At 36.7% G+C, this 16,166-nt stretch overlaps 2 protein-coding genes across 2 annotated transcripts; one reads left to right on the forward strand and one right to left on the reverse strand.

The window, feature by feature from the left end:
- Positions 1–3,138: 3,138 nt before the first annotated feature.
- On the forward strand, positions 3,139–6,817 carry LOC6648659 (irregular chiasm C-roughest protein). The gene is made up of 5 exons (XM_002070927.4): positions 3,139–4,307; positions 4,371–4,473; positions 4,535–4,662; positions 4,724–5,876; positions 5,947–6,817. The coding sequence occupies exons 1-5, from the start codon at positions 3,261–3,263 to the stop codon at positions 6,456–6,458; spliced, it is 2,943 nt and encodes a 980-aa protein (XP_002070963.1). The 5' UTR covers positions 3,139–3,260; the 3' UTR covers positions 6,459–6,817.
- A 4,166-nt stretch (positions 6,818–10,983) lies between these two features.
- On the reverse strand, positions 10,984–12,826 carry LOC6648660 (UDP-glycosyltransferase UGT5). Its single transcript, XM_023179005.2, has 2 exons — positions 12,577–12,826; positions 10,984–12,515 (listed from the first exon to the last, which is right to left on the reverse strand). Exons 1-2 carry the CDS (start codon positions 12,824–12,826, stop codon positions 11,224–11,226), a joined length of 1,542 nt encoding a protein of 513 aa, XP_023034773.1. The 3' UTR covers positions 10,984–11,223.
- Between the last annotated feature and the right edge of the window lie 3,340 nt (positions 12,827–16,166).

Here is a 16,166-nt window from a genome sequence, read left to right on the forward strand (position 1 = left end):
AATATTTCAATTCCATTTGTTTTTAATTTCATAACGATTCGGAAATGAAAGCGTTTTACAGTGCAAACGATACGGAAACGAAAAACTGGCCCACATAAATGTTGGCTAATATTTGTTAAAGAAATCTTGCAAATTTTCGGATAAATTTTTGACCAAAGTTCATGGCACACACATACACACACACACACACACAGACACAGGCACGCACACACAGTGGAGCCATTAACTGTGTAATGCCAACGATTTCATCAAGTTAACGCTTGAAACAGAACGTTTTCCTCTCTCCTTTTTTCCTCCTTGGTTCCCTTATCCACCCGGTCTGTCAGTCCCTCTCTCTCCCACTCATTTAGTACATACCGGACTCCGGTTATCGCCAGCATTTTTCTTGTTTTCTGTTTTTGTTTCTTGCTTTGTTTTTATGCCATTTTAATTTTTTTTTTGCGTTTTTTGTTTTGTTCTTCCTTTGTTTCTTTTTCTCCTTTTAGTTGCTTCCTTGCTGGTTGCTTGTTGTTTACCTGCGTCGCCAATGATTTACGGCATTTGCACTCAGAGTGTATAGTCCGGGTCCGGTTAGTAGTGGTAGTGGTAGTAGTTCGTTTCGTTTCGTTTTCGTTGTCCGGAAATGCCCGGCGCTCGAGCGTATGTACGAGGCACTTCTGCATATGTGTGTGTGTGGGTGTAATTGTGTGAGTGTGTGTGTGGGGGGGGGGGGGACCGTACGTGTACGAGCAAGTGATAGCCGCCTGTAGAAGCACAGGTCCTTAGGTCCGTAGGTTGTATATTGTAGTCGTAGCAATATGCTCGCCTAAATTATTAAAAATTATAATAAAAATGTTTTTATGACCATAAGAACAACTTTGATGTGTGTGTGTGAGTGTGTGTATAGGTATGTATAGGTAGGATGTACAGGAAATGACTGGACATGATTTCACGTGCACACACACATAACTTTTTATTTAGTTTACTTTTTTACTTTATTTTTTTTTTGGTTCGCCGAGTTGTTTAGGATCTTAAATTATTTGCTTTATGTTCTAAAAAATTTTACGCCGGTCAAAACGCAAACGTAGACAAATAGAATAAGGGAACGATAAACTTGTTTCATTTACTATTAACATAAAGCCATTAACGAATTAAATAGACATGGACTAACCTTAGTCAATGTCTCTCATATGGTAAAAAGAAAAACTAAAATGCATGTTCAATTATTCAGCTCAATTTCCAGAAGTAAAGGTGAAAAAGAAAGTACAAACTTACTAAATTTTCATAGATTTTTACTTCGGTCTGAGTCCATTTTTTGGCGGTTTTTTAAAAGTTATTTTTTTAATTTATAGTCATTTTTAATATTTTTTATATGCATTTACATTTTTACTTTTGCTGTGCATTTTTTTTCAAATTTCTAATGACAATTTGTGAAAATTGTTTAAAAAAATAAATAATTTTGGCATAAAAAATAAAGTAATGAGTTTAAGAAATTAAAGAAATTAACATGGAAATTCGTAGTAAAATTTTTGTGACATTTGTTTGGTCTTTTTTGAATCGTTTCGAATGAGTAAACCTTGTGAATAATATTTGACAAGCCTAAGGAATTAGGCCAAAAATGGATCGTGGATTAAGCAAGTTGTCACATTCTAATTTTAGTTAGCAATTTGTATAAATAAACCATTATTTATGATTTAAATTGGTTAAAAGGTTATTATTACTAAAAAAAAGAACAACTTTAAAAGCTTCATTCGGCAATAAAATTTGTGGTGAACTTTTCGTTTTTGGGTCGACCAAGTTTTAACACATTTCCGATAAATATATTTCACTTACAGTAAAGTTTTGCACCATTACACCTGCAGAGATACACCTCCAGATGGATGGATATATATATAAATATATCTCTGGGTACATACATACACACATATGTATTCATGCGACTCTTTTGATTTTGGTTCGTTTGTTTGGTCAAGAGCAAAGAGTATAAGGGAGAGAGACAGAAATAAGAAATGCCAACAACACAAAACTGCTGCAAAAGCCGCAAATGCCAAGGCCAAATAGCGCGGGTGTGCGTGTGTGTGTGTGTAGGTGTATGTGGTTGAGTGGGTGTGTGGGTAGTTTGTTGCCTCAGTTGACTGGGTGAGTTCGTACAAGTCGCGAATATGTTTCAATTTCACGGAAATGGCCACCACCATCGCAGCCATTGCCTGGGTCACATTTACAGTTTACCGTTACAGTTATGGCAGTTGCAGTTGCTGTTGATGATGGCGGCACCACCACCTCCTCCCACTCCTCCCTCCTTCCTACAGCCTTGTCTTCCCCTCTCTTACCACACCCTTAACCATCTTAACAAAGAAACTGTCAGCTGAATAACCCACAAACACACACACACACACACACGCAGATTTCCTCTTTTCACATGATATCTTAAGGTCCTTTTTTATATATATGTATGTATATATGTGCATGTGCCTACAGAAAGGGCAGATTTATTTATGTCAAAAGTTGGCAGCATATTAAAATCAAGTACATCCGATTTTTCTTATAATTTCAGTTTATTTTATTTAACTCAGAAAGTCATCGAAAGTCAAAAACATTTCCAAAATAGATCATTATTTCCAATTTATCAAGAATTACTTATAATTTGGATATTTACTAAAATTCTAAACAGTTTAAAATTCAATGTAAACTTGAGAATTTCAAAAAAATTTATGGATATCATCTCTTAAGAATTTTCGTAAATTATTTCTAATTGATAACTCTTTTTCCGTAGAGACTCTCCGATAAAATAAGGTAAATAATCCTAAAACTCTTCAGTATAATATTAGGGTATATAGTATTCGTTGAATCTAAAGTTAAACTGGAACTCTTTGCTGTTTGTTTGCTTTGTTTAAAGTTTAAACTTGACCCAAAGAAAAAAATCTATTATAAAAGAAATCTCAAATAATGGTTAACTTTTGCAAAGGTTATATATATATGTGTTAACCTAAATACACACACATACACGTGTGTACCTGTAGTAACACATATACATATACATACTTATTGTTCGCCTAGATTAAATAGAACTTTACTATCAAACGAAAAATTGTACTAAGCCAGAACTTGATTTAAAAATTTCAATTTAATTGAATTTTGGTTTTCTTCTGTTTTTCTTCCAGATAATCCAAACGGAAAATAAGTGAGGGAGATACGTGTGAGACATAGCGAGAGTGTGAGAGAGAGAGAGAGAGAGAGACATCAATCTCCCCTCCAAGAGGAACTGCACACAGGTGGACAAAATGAAATTAACACCCCGCCGAAACGCTCACCTGCAGCTCCTTATGATGCTGCTGGCCCTGATGACGCTGTTGCCCAGTGTATCGATGGCCAAAGGCAAGAACAAAAACAAATCGAATCAAAATGCTCATTACAATAGCGATTCATCTGCATCTTCCTCCTCTTCGTCCTCGTCGTCATCATCATCATCGTCGAGTGGTGGAAGTTTAGAGGGGGGCAGCAAATCGAAGGGCCATCAGGATGGCATCAGTAATGGCCAGCACTTTGCCATGGAGCCGCAGGATCAAACCGCTGTGGTTGGCTCCCGTGTGACATTGCCCTGTCGGGTGATGGAGAAAGTTGGTGCTCTGCAATGGACCAAAGATGACTTTGGTCTGGGACAACATCGCAATTTGAGCGGCTTTGAGCGTTACTCGATGGTTGGCAGCGATGAAGAGGGCGACTTCTCATTGGACATCTATCCGGTGATGCTGGACGACGATGCCAAATATCAATGCCAAGTTGGCCCCGGCCCGCAGGGGCAGCAGGGGATACGTTCGCGTTTTGCCAAATTGACGATCCTAGTGCCGCCAGAGGCACCAAAAATATTGCAAGGCGACTATCTGGTCACCACAGAGGATCGTGAAATCGAATTGGAATGCATTTCGGTGGGCGGCAAGCCAGCAGCTGAGATCACTTGGATCGATGGCTTGGGCAATGTCCTAACCAAGGGGATTGAATATGTTAAAGAGCCCTTGTCCGATTCGCGACGCATTACGGCCAAGTCCATATTGAAGTTGGCCCCCAAGAAGGAGCATCATAACACAACGTTCAGTTGTCAGGCCCAGAATACAGCGGATCGCACATATCGATCGGCGAAACTTTTACTCGAAGTGAAATATGCACCAAAGGTCGCCGTGTCCGTGGTGGGTGGAGCCTTGGCCGGTGGCCGTATACCAGAAGGAGCCGAGGTCATACTTAGCTGTCAAGCAGATGCCAATCCCCATGAGCTTAGCTATCGTTGGTTCATCAATGATGAACTTATGACGGGAGATTTCACCACAAGAATGGTAAGTTGCCCGTTATCTTTTTAATTCAAAGGGAATCTATATGTATATATATTCCTTTTCTAGATCATACATAATGTAACCCGACAATATCACGATGCCATTGTCAAATGCGAAGTGGTCAATGCTGTGGGCAAGAGCGAAGAAAGCGAAACCCTGGACATTAGTTGTAAGAGGAACTTTAACCTTAAACAGTATTCCCAAGACTTAAAATCATTTTCCATTGATAGTTGCTCCCGTATTCCGTCAACGTCCTGTTAGTGTCGAAGCAGATTTGGGTGAAACTGTATCCATGCGTTGCGAAGTGGCTGGCAATCCTACACCAGAAATTGAATGGATCAAAGAGAACTCCGATCAGGTAACCAAGCCACACAAATCCGCCCCAGAAATTTAGATATTAATTGTGGGTTTCCTTTTAGATTGTTGGCCGAGCCCCGGAACTTAAGCTGGAGGTGAATACGGGCACTGCTGGACGGTATTTTTGCAAGGCAGTGGTCAATGGTTTCCCGGAAATTGGTGCCGAGGCCACCGTATATGTGAAACGTGCTCCGGTCATTACATCGCACAAGATTCAATTCGGTGCTGTGGGCAGTCGAGTGAAAATCGATTGTTTAGCCTTTAGTATACCCAAAGCGGAGCATATTCTGTGGTCCTTTGAGGGTAAACTGATCAATATGAGTAGTGCCGATCCAGATATCTATATATTCGAGGAGCATCATCTGCCCGAAGGTGTGCGGGCGGCGTTAATCATCAAGGAGAGCCGTTCGACCCATTTTGGCAAATACAATTGCACAGTCCTCAATTCCTATGGCAGTGACTCATTGATTATCACATTGGTCCGTGAACCGGCCAATATACCCGTGCTTCTTGTGGTCATGGCCTCCATGTCATCGGTGGCCATCATTCTGTTGATCGTGATGATTGTCATTGTGTATAAGAAGCGGCGCAGCCGTAAGAAACCCATGCCAGCTGATGTCATACCCGAAGCATCGCGCGGCGGCGATAAACTCAATGAACTGAAGAGCGAATTGCGTTCCAAGGCGGCGGCAGCTGCAGCAGCCTCTGCCTACGATGTTGAATACTCGGAGGCGGGTAATGACGGTCTAATGGCCATTAATCTAACCCAAGCCCCCATGCCCGATGTCCAAATGAAGGGGGCCACATTGGGCGTCCCCCTGGCCGGACCCGTCAAATTCGATGAACGTTTCTCCGGGGATTTCGGCAGTGTGGATCGTTATGCCAGCAATCGCCAACAGCAGTGTCATCTCAAGAATGCCAAGAATCACCCCCAGCAGCAGCAACAGCAGGAGAGCAGCAGCAATGGTTATGCCCCATACTTTGAATATGCCCTCGACTATAGTCCACCAGGCAGTGCTGTGGATGGATCAAATCAACACCACAAATCCAAATCAACGATCATTAATTCGGCCACCTTGCCGCATTCAGCTGCAGCTGCAGCTGCTGCTGCTGCAGGATCAGGTGGACCTAACAGCGGCAACGGCACTGGTGGTGGGGCTAGCCTGCCTCGAAATCAACGTCATGAACAGCAACAGCAGGCCAATGGATTTTTGGGTAAGAGACAATACAATTTCTCACATCGTTTTTGAAGTTATTCATTCAATTCAATCCATTTCGATTGCAGGTCAACCGCTGCTCCAGAACGGCATCGATAGTCGCTTCAGTGCCATCTATGGCAATCCGTATTTACGCACCAATTCATCGATATTGCCACCACTACCACCGCCCAGTACAGCCAATCCAGCGGCCACACCAGCCCCACCGCCCTATCATGCCGCCCGGCATGGCCATTCCGCTAACAATGGTGGCCTCAAGCACTTTGGCCTCAATCACCACCATCACCATCATCCCATGATGGCCAGCAGTAGCAGTCAGAGTGGCGGCATCGGCATTGGCATTGCCGGTGGTGCAGGCGGTTCTAGTGGTGCCGGACCGGGTAGTGTCAGTGGCAGCAGTTCCAATTTGACTGCCAGCAGTAATACATTGGCTGCCACTCCGCTGGGCAGTCAGCAGCAGCAGCAACAGCAGCAGCAGTCGGCCATCGGCCAGAGTGCTCAGAGTCCTTCCGGGCAGTTCATATTGCCCACCAATGGCAAAGGCATCACACAGAAGGGACCGTTGGCCACGCATGTCTAAATACGGACGCTGGATCGATCGCTTCCCTCCTTCGAAACGCATCTGCTTTAGTCAATGTTTGTTTTTTTTTCCATTTTGAGTTGATTTTTCATTTTTTTTTTTTAGTAGTATTATTCTGTTTGTCAATTGGATAAAGCCATTAGCACTATTCGTAACTCGTAATATTGTCTAGAATTCTACAAGTAGTGAATAAGTGAGAAAGATATGTAAAGAATTTCGGTCGAACCGAATTCTCTATATCCTTGCAGCAATCCAATCCTGACAGCAATTATTCTATCCTTTTCGGTCCTTTTCTTTATGGTACCCAGTACTTCCGTTTGATATAACTTATCTATCATTTCTCTCTCTCTCTCTCTCTCTCTCTCTCTCTCTCTCTCTCTCTCTCTCTCTCTCTATCTATCTCTCTCTCTCTCTCTTTCTCTCTATACATATACATATCTATATAATTGTGTTGAATTGGGCAATATCTATGATTCGATTTCAATTCTCTAAACCAAGTTTGCAAGGATATAAAACAAAATGTTTTAACATAAAAAGAAAAATATGTTTCTTTTAAAAAAAATTCAAAGAACAAAACAAAAAGAAATTACTTGAAAAAAAAAGGAAAACCGTATTGTGATTTATAGCGTTAATTATTTTAAACTGGCAAAAGAAAACACACACACACAAACACACACACATGTACATGCAGAACATATGCATTAAAATATATCTACATATAATAATTATACATACATATATTAATATAGTGCAAATTTTCCAAATGGCTAATATCAATTAACGAAACGTATCGAAACACAACAACAGAAACAACAACAAAAACAAATTTAAAAAACCGAACTACGAAAAATTGCTAAATTTTAAATATAAAAAGCCTCTGTAGTTAGTTCCAAAAACTGAGAAAGAAAACAAAAAAAAAACAAAAATTAAACAAAAAAAAACCGCAGCCATAAGAAAAAAACACAAAAATTTTCTAAGCCAAAATTTATTAAATTTTTAGACCTAAAAAACCAAAAACCAAAACAAACCAATCGAACGATATAGAAATGACAAAAATATATGTAAATATTGAGAATGAGGAAGCTCAATATTCTGCTAGCCTGCGGCTAAAGCCGTTGAAATTGACCTTTAACCCGGTCATAAGGGGACAAAAAGCCAATAATTCATTTTTGAGCAAGCTAAACATATCATTACAAATAATTTCGAAATCAAATTCTGAATGCAACATACAACATACATATACATATATTAGACATAATCATTATAGACATCATCATTTACGATCCGATCTTTCGTCCTATTTATATAGATGTATGTAAGCTAAGATTCCAAAGTCCGAAAAAAAATATTGTAAATTAGTTTTCAAGAATCATCTTAGAATGTGAAACGAGCAATGGGCTTTCGGTCTGACTAAATCGAGTTTATTCGAGTTTATTCCTAACATTATATATATATATATATATGTGTGTATATATACTTATATAAGTAACTGTAATAGATAATACTATATATACTACTTAGTTTGACCATAGATTGACCGGGTTATAGTATATGTGTGTCAATTCCCCAACCTCTGCCCCTCTCCATTCCCAAAGAGCCACCCCCCAACACCCATCAGCAGGATTGTGGAAATTGTAATACATTTTTTCACCAATTTGTTGAAGTTTTTTTTTTTTTTTTTTTATACTAGATGCTAAGCAAAGAAATTTAACTTAAATCAATTATTGTATTTATGTATATGTAAATTTAAAATTAATGAATAAAAACCAATATATATATATATATATATATAGTGAATAATATGTATGTGTATTAATGCTTATATAAATTTACTAATTGTATGTAAAAAAAAAAAAAACAAAAAATTAAAACGAAAAACTAACTTAAATATATTCATACATATACAACAATTTTTTTTGTCTGCCTAGTGAAAATTAAGCCTAAAAAGAAACGAAAATAAAATAAATTACTTAGTATAAACTAAAAATAAAACGTGCAAAAACAAAAAACAAGCAACACCCACAACAATTTTAACAAAACGTAAAAAAAGCTTAGCAGAAATTTTAAAAACGCAAAGAAAACAAAAACAAACAAAAAAAAAAGACAAAAAAAGGATATATTGAAATGCTGCCTTATGATTCCTTGTGAAAATTTGTTGAATTTTGGAAATTCTGATTCTAGAAACATAAACATTTAATTTCCTACTCATCAGTGTTTTTTTTTCTTCTTTCTTTTTTTTAACTGTTTACATATTTTGTTTGCAATTTGCGGAGCTTTTAAAATCATAAAAGTAAAATGCATACAATACATAAGTCAAATATATATATAAACAATTTTTCAAAAAAAAAAAAATAAAATACACAAAAAACCAAAAAATTAAAATGAAATTGTCAAACGATTCAATTAAAAAAGAGTTCAATTAAGACACAAAAAACAAAACCAAGAAAAAAATCCTATTAAGCCAATTAAATTAATAGAAAACAAAAAACAATTAACAACTTTGAATGGAAACTAAGCAGAGTTACAAAAAAAAAAAAGTGAAAAACATAAAATATATAAAGGAAACAACAGAAATTTGCGTGTAATAAGAACGAAAGCAAAAAGAAAAAAATATAAATTCAATTAAAACTTAAGTCAAACACAAAGAAACTCAAACAAAAATAAACAAAAAAAAAAATTAGTTGAAATGAAAATTCAAAGTGAGATATGAATTAAAACAGATATTTCAAAAATGCTAAAAAAAACCGAGTTGGGATTTCTTGTCTTTTTCTACCGAGTTATAGTAACATAAAGGGGAGACTTCGTGGTAGACACAAGGTCCTTGTTCACTCAGCTTCCTGCAGAACCCGGAACTACCCGAAGATGTTTTAGAGTTTAACCGTTGTAAAGGCCATTTTCGAATTATACAAATTGTCTCTTTAAAATTTTTAAGCACTGTTCAAAAATATGAAATTAACATTGCAAACATTATGAACCTGAATTCAACAAGCGAATTGGGAGAATTTTGAAGCAGCAACATTTTCGCGGTATATTGGAATTCGATGCTTTTTGTCTCTGTAAAATACTGGTTGAAATACTGGGATGATAAAAAGCCCTGTTAAAAACAAGGGATGGTGGCAATATAAAAGCTTACAAAATGGTAATAGTATTGGATGAATTTACAAACTTTTTGGGAAAGAAACAAGTTTTGGAAAAATGTAAAGTTTCTGCGCTGTTTGAAAAATCGATATTGCGGGAAAAACACCCCTGAAAAGCACAATCATATCAGAAAATGACAAATCAACACTGACTACGCTTCACTGTTTGAAAAAGAAAATAACAATGGCTAAAAAAAAAAGCGTTTATTTCGTAACGGTTTTACAACTCGAATATGTATACATATATATATATATATTGAGCCTAAGAAAGTCAATAGATTGACTTACCTTGATGAACTAGGAAGGCATTTAAAAAAGAAGTAATACCACAATATTGTATTTAAAATCTTGAAACGGAGTTTGGCGAGGTCAAAGATTTCTGAAAACATTATAGTAAGCACTTTTTCCTAACAAAAATCATGTTATTTAAAAAATAATTTTCTAATTGTTTTCAACCGAAATTATTCAAAATTACACCAGCTAATATATTAATGTTATAAACTATGTACTTTGTGTAGAATTAAGCGCAGGTTTTATTAAACGATATATTGGAGAGTGCACGCATTTCAAACATTTTCCGAAATATTACTCTTTTTCATATACATTACAGAATTAAAAAGGTAAACAACATTTTTAATAACAATTCTTGTTTTAATTTGAAAAATTATTCCATATGGTTTTGACATCTAAAATTTAAAGTGAAACTTTAAGTTCCACTTGCAATGGAGTGGGATGATATAAGAATGTATCTAGAGAACCTATTCACCCCTGCTATCGATTAGATAGAAGTTTTTAAGGATGTAGTAGACGTTACTTAACTTAAAAGACAAAGTTTATAGTCTCTACAAATGTGATTCACATCGGTTTAGCATTCGTATCGCGATCAAAATGTCGATCTGACTTTTCCTAACTAACTTTTCTTTTTATAATTAACAGTAGAATTGGTTTTGATGTCAATTTTATACAAAAGCTTGTCGAACGACTGAATAAACTAGTCTCAATGGACTCATGATAAGATGTAGGAATATATTCTAGATAGCTTCTTATCCTCTTGACGTTACTCCTTTATAAGGTAAATATATAATCTTAATGAATAAATTCTGATGCTGAGAGTCATCTATTCCTTGGCTTAAAAGACCTTCTCTTTCCTATTTGTATTTTTATTTTTCGAAAATCGCTCTTAAATATTGAAAATAAGAAATAATTAGCAGTCTTAGTTTTTAAGTATAGTTAATGTAGGGTGTTTTTTTAGTGAATATTTTTCACACATATATTTATAGCTATGCACATAGAAAAGGTGGAATCTGCAGAAAAGGCAGCATACTCATACTATAAAAATAAATCAAAGAATTGAATTGAAACATTTCACTTAAGCTCTAAATGTGTAAATTTATCGTATTTTTTATAGTTCAAAAATCTATCCTATGTTGTAAGATGGCTAAATTTCGCCTTTAAAAGGTAGTCCTGACCATTTTACTATATCGTGTTTCTATAGAGTTTCAGAAACTTCGAGGTATTGAAATGGGAAAAATTTTGAAAATGTAGCCACAGTTAAAATTGTTGCTTCGTTGATCTATGCTTATCACAATTAGAGTTTAAATTACCTTATCATAATAGCAACCAATAAATCATCTAAGTAACCTACCTCTAAGTTTTTTAATTATAATCACACATAATAAAATAAGAATTATTGCAATCAATGCAAATCGGCCGATTACCAAAGCGAAAGTATCGATTTTGTAGTATCGAACAAACGGTATACCCTCTTGGTCCAGTCGCATGTGTGGTGCACCCTTGTGCCGCAGTACATAATCGGTCCACCATACAGCACTATCCAGTGGACTCATTGGTTGATCGGCAAAATGACTGGACATTTGCTTGGCCTTGTCTGTGTATCGTGGTTCCTCTAACATCTTGTGGATAGTTGCAGCGAGTTGCTCTTCAGTAATGGAGTTGGTGTCTAAGTTTTCAGCGATGCCTGCCCTTCGCATCCGTTCCATATTCTTGAACTGATCGTAGTACACTGGTAGTCCCAGCATAGGTACACCATAACATATCGACTCTATGATCCCCAATAGGCCACCGTGTGTGATAAATAGCTTGACGTTGGGATGGGCCAGAAGCTGACGCTGCGGCACCGTCTGACTTATATAGATATTGTCTGACTTATTTGGTAATGTTTCCAGCTCATACTTCCAGACAACCCGCTGCTTAAGCTGTGCGAATACTCTTAACAGTGGCTTTTGCAAATTCATGGGTAGCCACTTTGATAGGATCTCCAAACCCATTGAGAAGTAGATGACACCAAACTCGGCCTCGTCGAGAAAACGTTGCAGGGCAGCATCCAAAGGGGCTGCTGGCTGACTTAGATGTAGCCCAGCTACTTCTATAATGTTTGGCACATTCGATCTCACATGACCCATACTGAAATGATGGTTAATTAATATCAATGAAAATACGCCATGACCATTGGGCGGAGGATGACCAAAGAATTTCTTGGAAAGCTCCACCTGACCGGGCCAAAACATAATCCACTCCAAAAGCCATTCTTCAGTAATATGCCACCAGTTTTGCCACTTGCTCCAAAAGTCAGTGCCATGGGAATAGCCCATTGGGGAGACTGGTTCGTAAACCGAAGGCGAGATGTTGCCCAAAAGATATTCAGTAATCCAATGTGGACCAAAGGGAGCCAATCCCACAAGCGGGGCATCATAGTATTCCGAAAGACTAAAGAGGGCGTACGAGTGTAGTGGCTCCAGGACGATGAGGTCAACGTGTTCACTTTTATTTGTTAAAAACTGTTGAAAGTCCTTGTCACTTAATATCGTATAGGTGATGTTGTACAAAAAGGCGGAGCCCAATGCACTTTCTATCCATTTGTTCGTCAAGAAGTCGCTGGAAATTTCGGCATTCATGATACCTGTAAAACATCAATGGTTCTCATTTTAAAAAAGGCTCCAGCACAACCAATCTTTGTCTACCATTAATTGTTTTATCCAACTGTGGCAGGCGTATATGCCTCACTCCCTCAATGTCATCAAGCACCCCTACACTGGATACCATTGTAACTTGATGGCCTCTCTCAACAAGTGCTCGTAAATATGGTGTCCATACTAGGTAGGGCGAGGGGAAGGTGTAGGCGGCTATGGCCAGTATATCGGAGGACTGGGCTAGCCGTAGGAGAACACACATAGCTAAAATAAACGTAATACTCCTGAGGAGGCAGACCATTTTGCTAGACCCTAAACACTATCACGACCAACTATGTTGCAGGTTCGCATTCAACTGAAGTTGGGTATGGTTTGCAATCTTATCTTAATTAAGGTTGCGAGCTAATGATACTAGTCGAAAACTGATAAGAGGTTTCGCCTATAATAGGGTTAAGTAGAGTTGTCAATACGACTAAGGTTTTTATTTATTAAATACTCTTTCCATAGAAGGAAATAAACTAAATATGGTTCTTTTTTGTTAAACTATAAATGTTATAAAATAAACAAAAAGACCTGTTTTTTCGAGTTGTTTTCAATTGTTACTCGACAGCAATTGTCTTTCAATCACGACAGAAATATCGCAAGTTAAGTTAGGTTGTCTGTATAGCTATTTCAAGAACTACCAAGTTCTATCATCAGCAGACTTTGCTAAAGAAGTTCAGAATTGCAATAGCCATAGTCTTCAACGCTAAAACTAGTTGGGAATTACTTTGCCAACTAAATGAAGCGAAAAAAGTTGGCGAAGCCTACAATACCGAAGACCACCTTTTTGTGCATACCCTTAGGCGCTATGAAAAATTAGTGTTAGAGCTTCGCCCTTAACAAGGAACACTTTTTCCTAACAAAAATCATGTTATTTAAAAAATAATTTTCTAATTGTTTTCAACCAAAATTATTCAAAATTACACCAGCTACATTTTTAATAACAATTCTTGTTTTAATTTGAAAAATTATTCCATCTGGTTTTGACATCTAAAATAACCTTTAGTGCTTTTCCCCTTGGGACGCCAGCAGAATGTTGCACCTTTAGCAAATTCTACTTAGATCTTGTACTGCGTTTGAAAGTACTATATTCCGGCACTTGGCAATCACTTCCACTGCTTATTGAAACTCCAGTGCGTTCACACACACTAAGTTCAAAGTGTGCGCGAAGCAAGGGATATGGCGAGATCTTCAAAAGCTGTCATATATGGATTTTACTACATTCGCACCATTATGCGTCACCGTCACTTGATCTTTTGCAATGGAAAAGCTTTCCAAACAAAGCCATGAACACATCAGGCTTCTGGTAATTTGAGAACACCAACTGTGGCACTGATTTGCTTATTTTTAAATAAGCCATTTAGAGTAATTCCAATTACACTGGTCAAATTTTTGTCAGTCCATATGTCTGTGGTTAATGACAATCCCGACATTTTGCCCACCATTTTTTTAACCATTTCCTATTTAATGGTGTTCGTGCAGGAACTTTTAGAGGGGACAAATCTTTTTCATCATTTTTAAAAATCATCAATCCTAAAAATAAATTTAGTGCTACTAAAATTACAATATTTGTCATGATATTCATCGTTACGTTCAAAAATCTTCGTTGCTGAAACCATCTCCTCTTCATCTTCAGTATCTTCAATACGTGTGATCGGTGTCTTAAAATAATCAAATTAAAATATGTATGTTTATTATAAATAAAGGCTGAAATACTATAACCTTGAGGAACGCAAACTCTTTGGCGTGTTTTAGCTTTGTGTTTTGGCAATATTTCAGTTGCTTCTCACTCAAATTGCATTTCACTTCTTTATTATTTATTTTGTTATATGTAGTTCCACACTTTACTCTGCGTCGGTGCCAATGTTTTTCACTTTCAATTCGGCAATTAAAATATTGTGCTGTAAAGTTCACTTCGCGCTCACCCAATCGATTATTTGATCGAATAATTAAATTAGTCGAATGCCCTTAATCGACTATCGCGGCGAGAGAGCAAAAAGTTACGGCAAATGGCCAAAATAAGCGGCTTTGAGTTGTTGTTGTCAGTGTTGCCAAAACTTTTTAAGCAAAAGTATCTAAAGCGAGGTCTAAAAGTAGGTAACTTTAAAATTTCTTCAAAAATAGTTTAAAAAAGTAGCTAAAATGAAAACAGTTTTTTTTAATAAAAATTCAACTTGTTTAATTCAATGTTAATCTTATTTCATCGATAAACACCAACTCATCGTTTTCAGCGCTTTCATCGCATTTGGTAAAGGTCGAATCTTTATAAATTTAAACTTCGGCCCAGAACTATTCCTTATTTTCAACATTTTGCCAGGTATTATATTGCAAGCTATCATATAGTCATTTCTTTCTTGGCTCGAAATACATTTTCGACCAAAAAGAGGAAATTTTATTTATCTAGCTATAAAGTAGCTGATTCAGCAACACTGATTATTGGCTCGAGTTCGACGTGGTTGCAAGGTTCGATGCAGTGATGTTATTTTTTGTTAGGCCAAAACAGCTAAATCGCCTGAAGAAAGGAGCTAAAAAAAGATGAGTCCCCAGAAAAGTGGAAAAAATCTGATTTATATTTATTGTTTTTTATTCAAGAATGAATGTATTACCCAATAATACTATATAGTGAATATCTTCCTTACCGCTCAGATAATATTCTCTCTGTTCTATTGAAGTTAGAGAGCTGGGTGGTGGTTGGTAATCAAAACTGATTTTTTTTTGTCGGTGATGGACTGTACCTAAAATTTTTAGATGAATCTTAGATAAATATAGACTTTATAGTGTCGTGTACATTTTCCCATTGTACTAAGCTTATTTAAGAAATATCAAAGAAGCTGACATCGGCTATGCCGAAGTTTATATACCCTTGCAGTCCTTGGTAATAATAATTTTACATGTTAAAAATTTGTTTTCTGCAACTCAATTCATCAATATACAAACAAAACAATTTTACTCCTTATACTACAATTTGTTCTTCTTCTTCCCTCATTCCCAAAACAAAGCAACGCACGCCTACACATACAGTTTATGTAGCGTGTCTGTGTGTGTATGCATGTACTCTGTTGCTGACGAATGACGTAGCTACTAGTAGACAGCAAGCAGGGCTGCCGGCAGAGCTGGGAGCAGAGCCGATTATTATATTGACTGTTACTTGTGTTATATTTATCCGATCACATTCAAATTTTGGGATCTAGAGTTTTATGTTGAATATTATCACATGTGTAAATTTCATAGCGATACTCCAATTGTTATGAAAATGTGTCTTTTAGAGCTATATGATATAGTGGTCCGATCCTGATAAGTTTCATACTCCAGATAATAAAAAGTACAGATAGCTCGTATGGGGTCGGAAACGTCTCCTTCTGTGCGTTACAAACATCTGATCAATTTTATAATACCCTCTGTAAGGGTACAAAAATACAGTTGGACCTCGATTATATATTAAAGCTAGAATTCCCGCTGCCCGCTGTTTTCAAATTTTTCCAGCAATCGCATCTCAAGGGATCAATAACTAAAATTAAAGAGGGTTTACAAAAGAAATAATCAGCAGATTTCACTTAGCTTGATTTCATAGTAAGTAAATTAAAAAATGATTTATTTTT

Source organism: Drosophila willistoni, unplaced genomic scaffold (genome assembly GCF_018902025.1).
Source record: "Drosophila willistoni isolate 14030-0811.24 unplaced genomic scaffold, UCI_dwil_1.1 Seg143.1, whole genome shotgun sequence".
Taxonomy (NCBI): domain Eukaryota; kingdom Metazoa; phylum Arthropoda; class Insecta; order Diptera; family Drosophilidae; genus Drosophila; species Drosophila willistoni.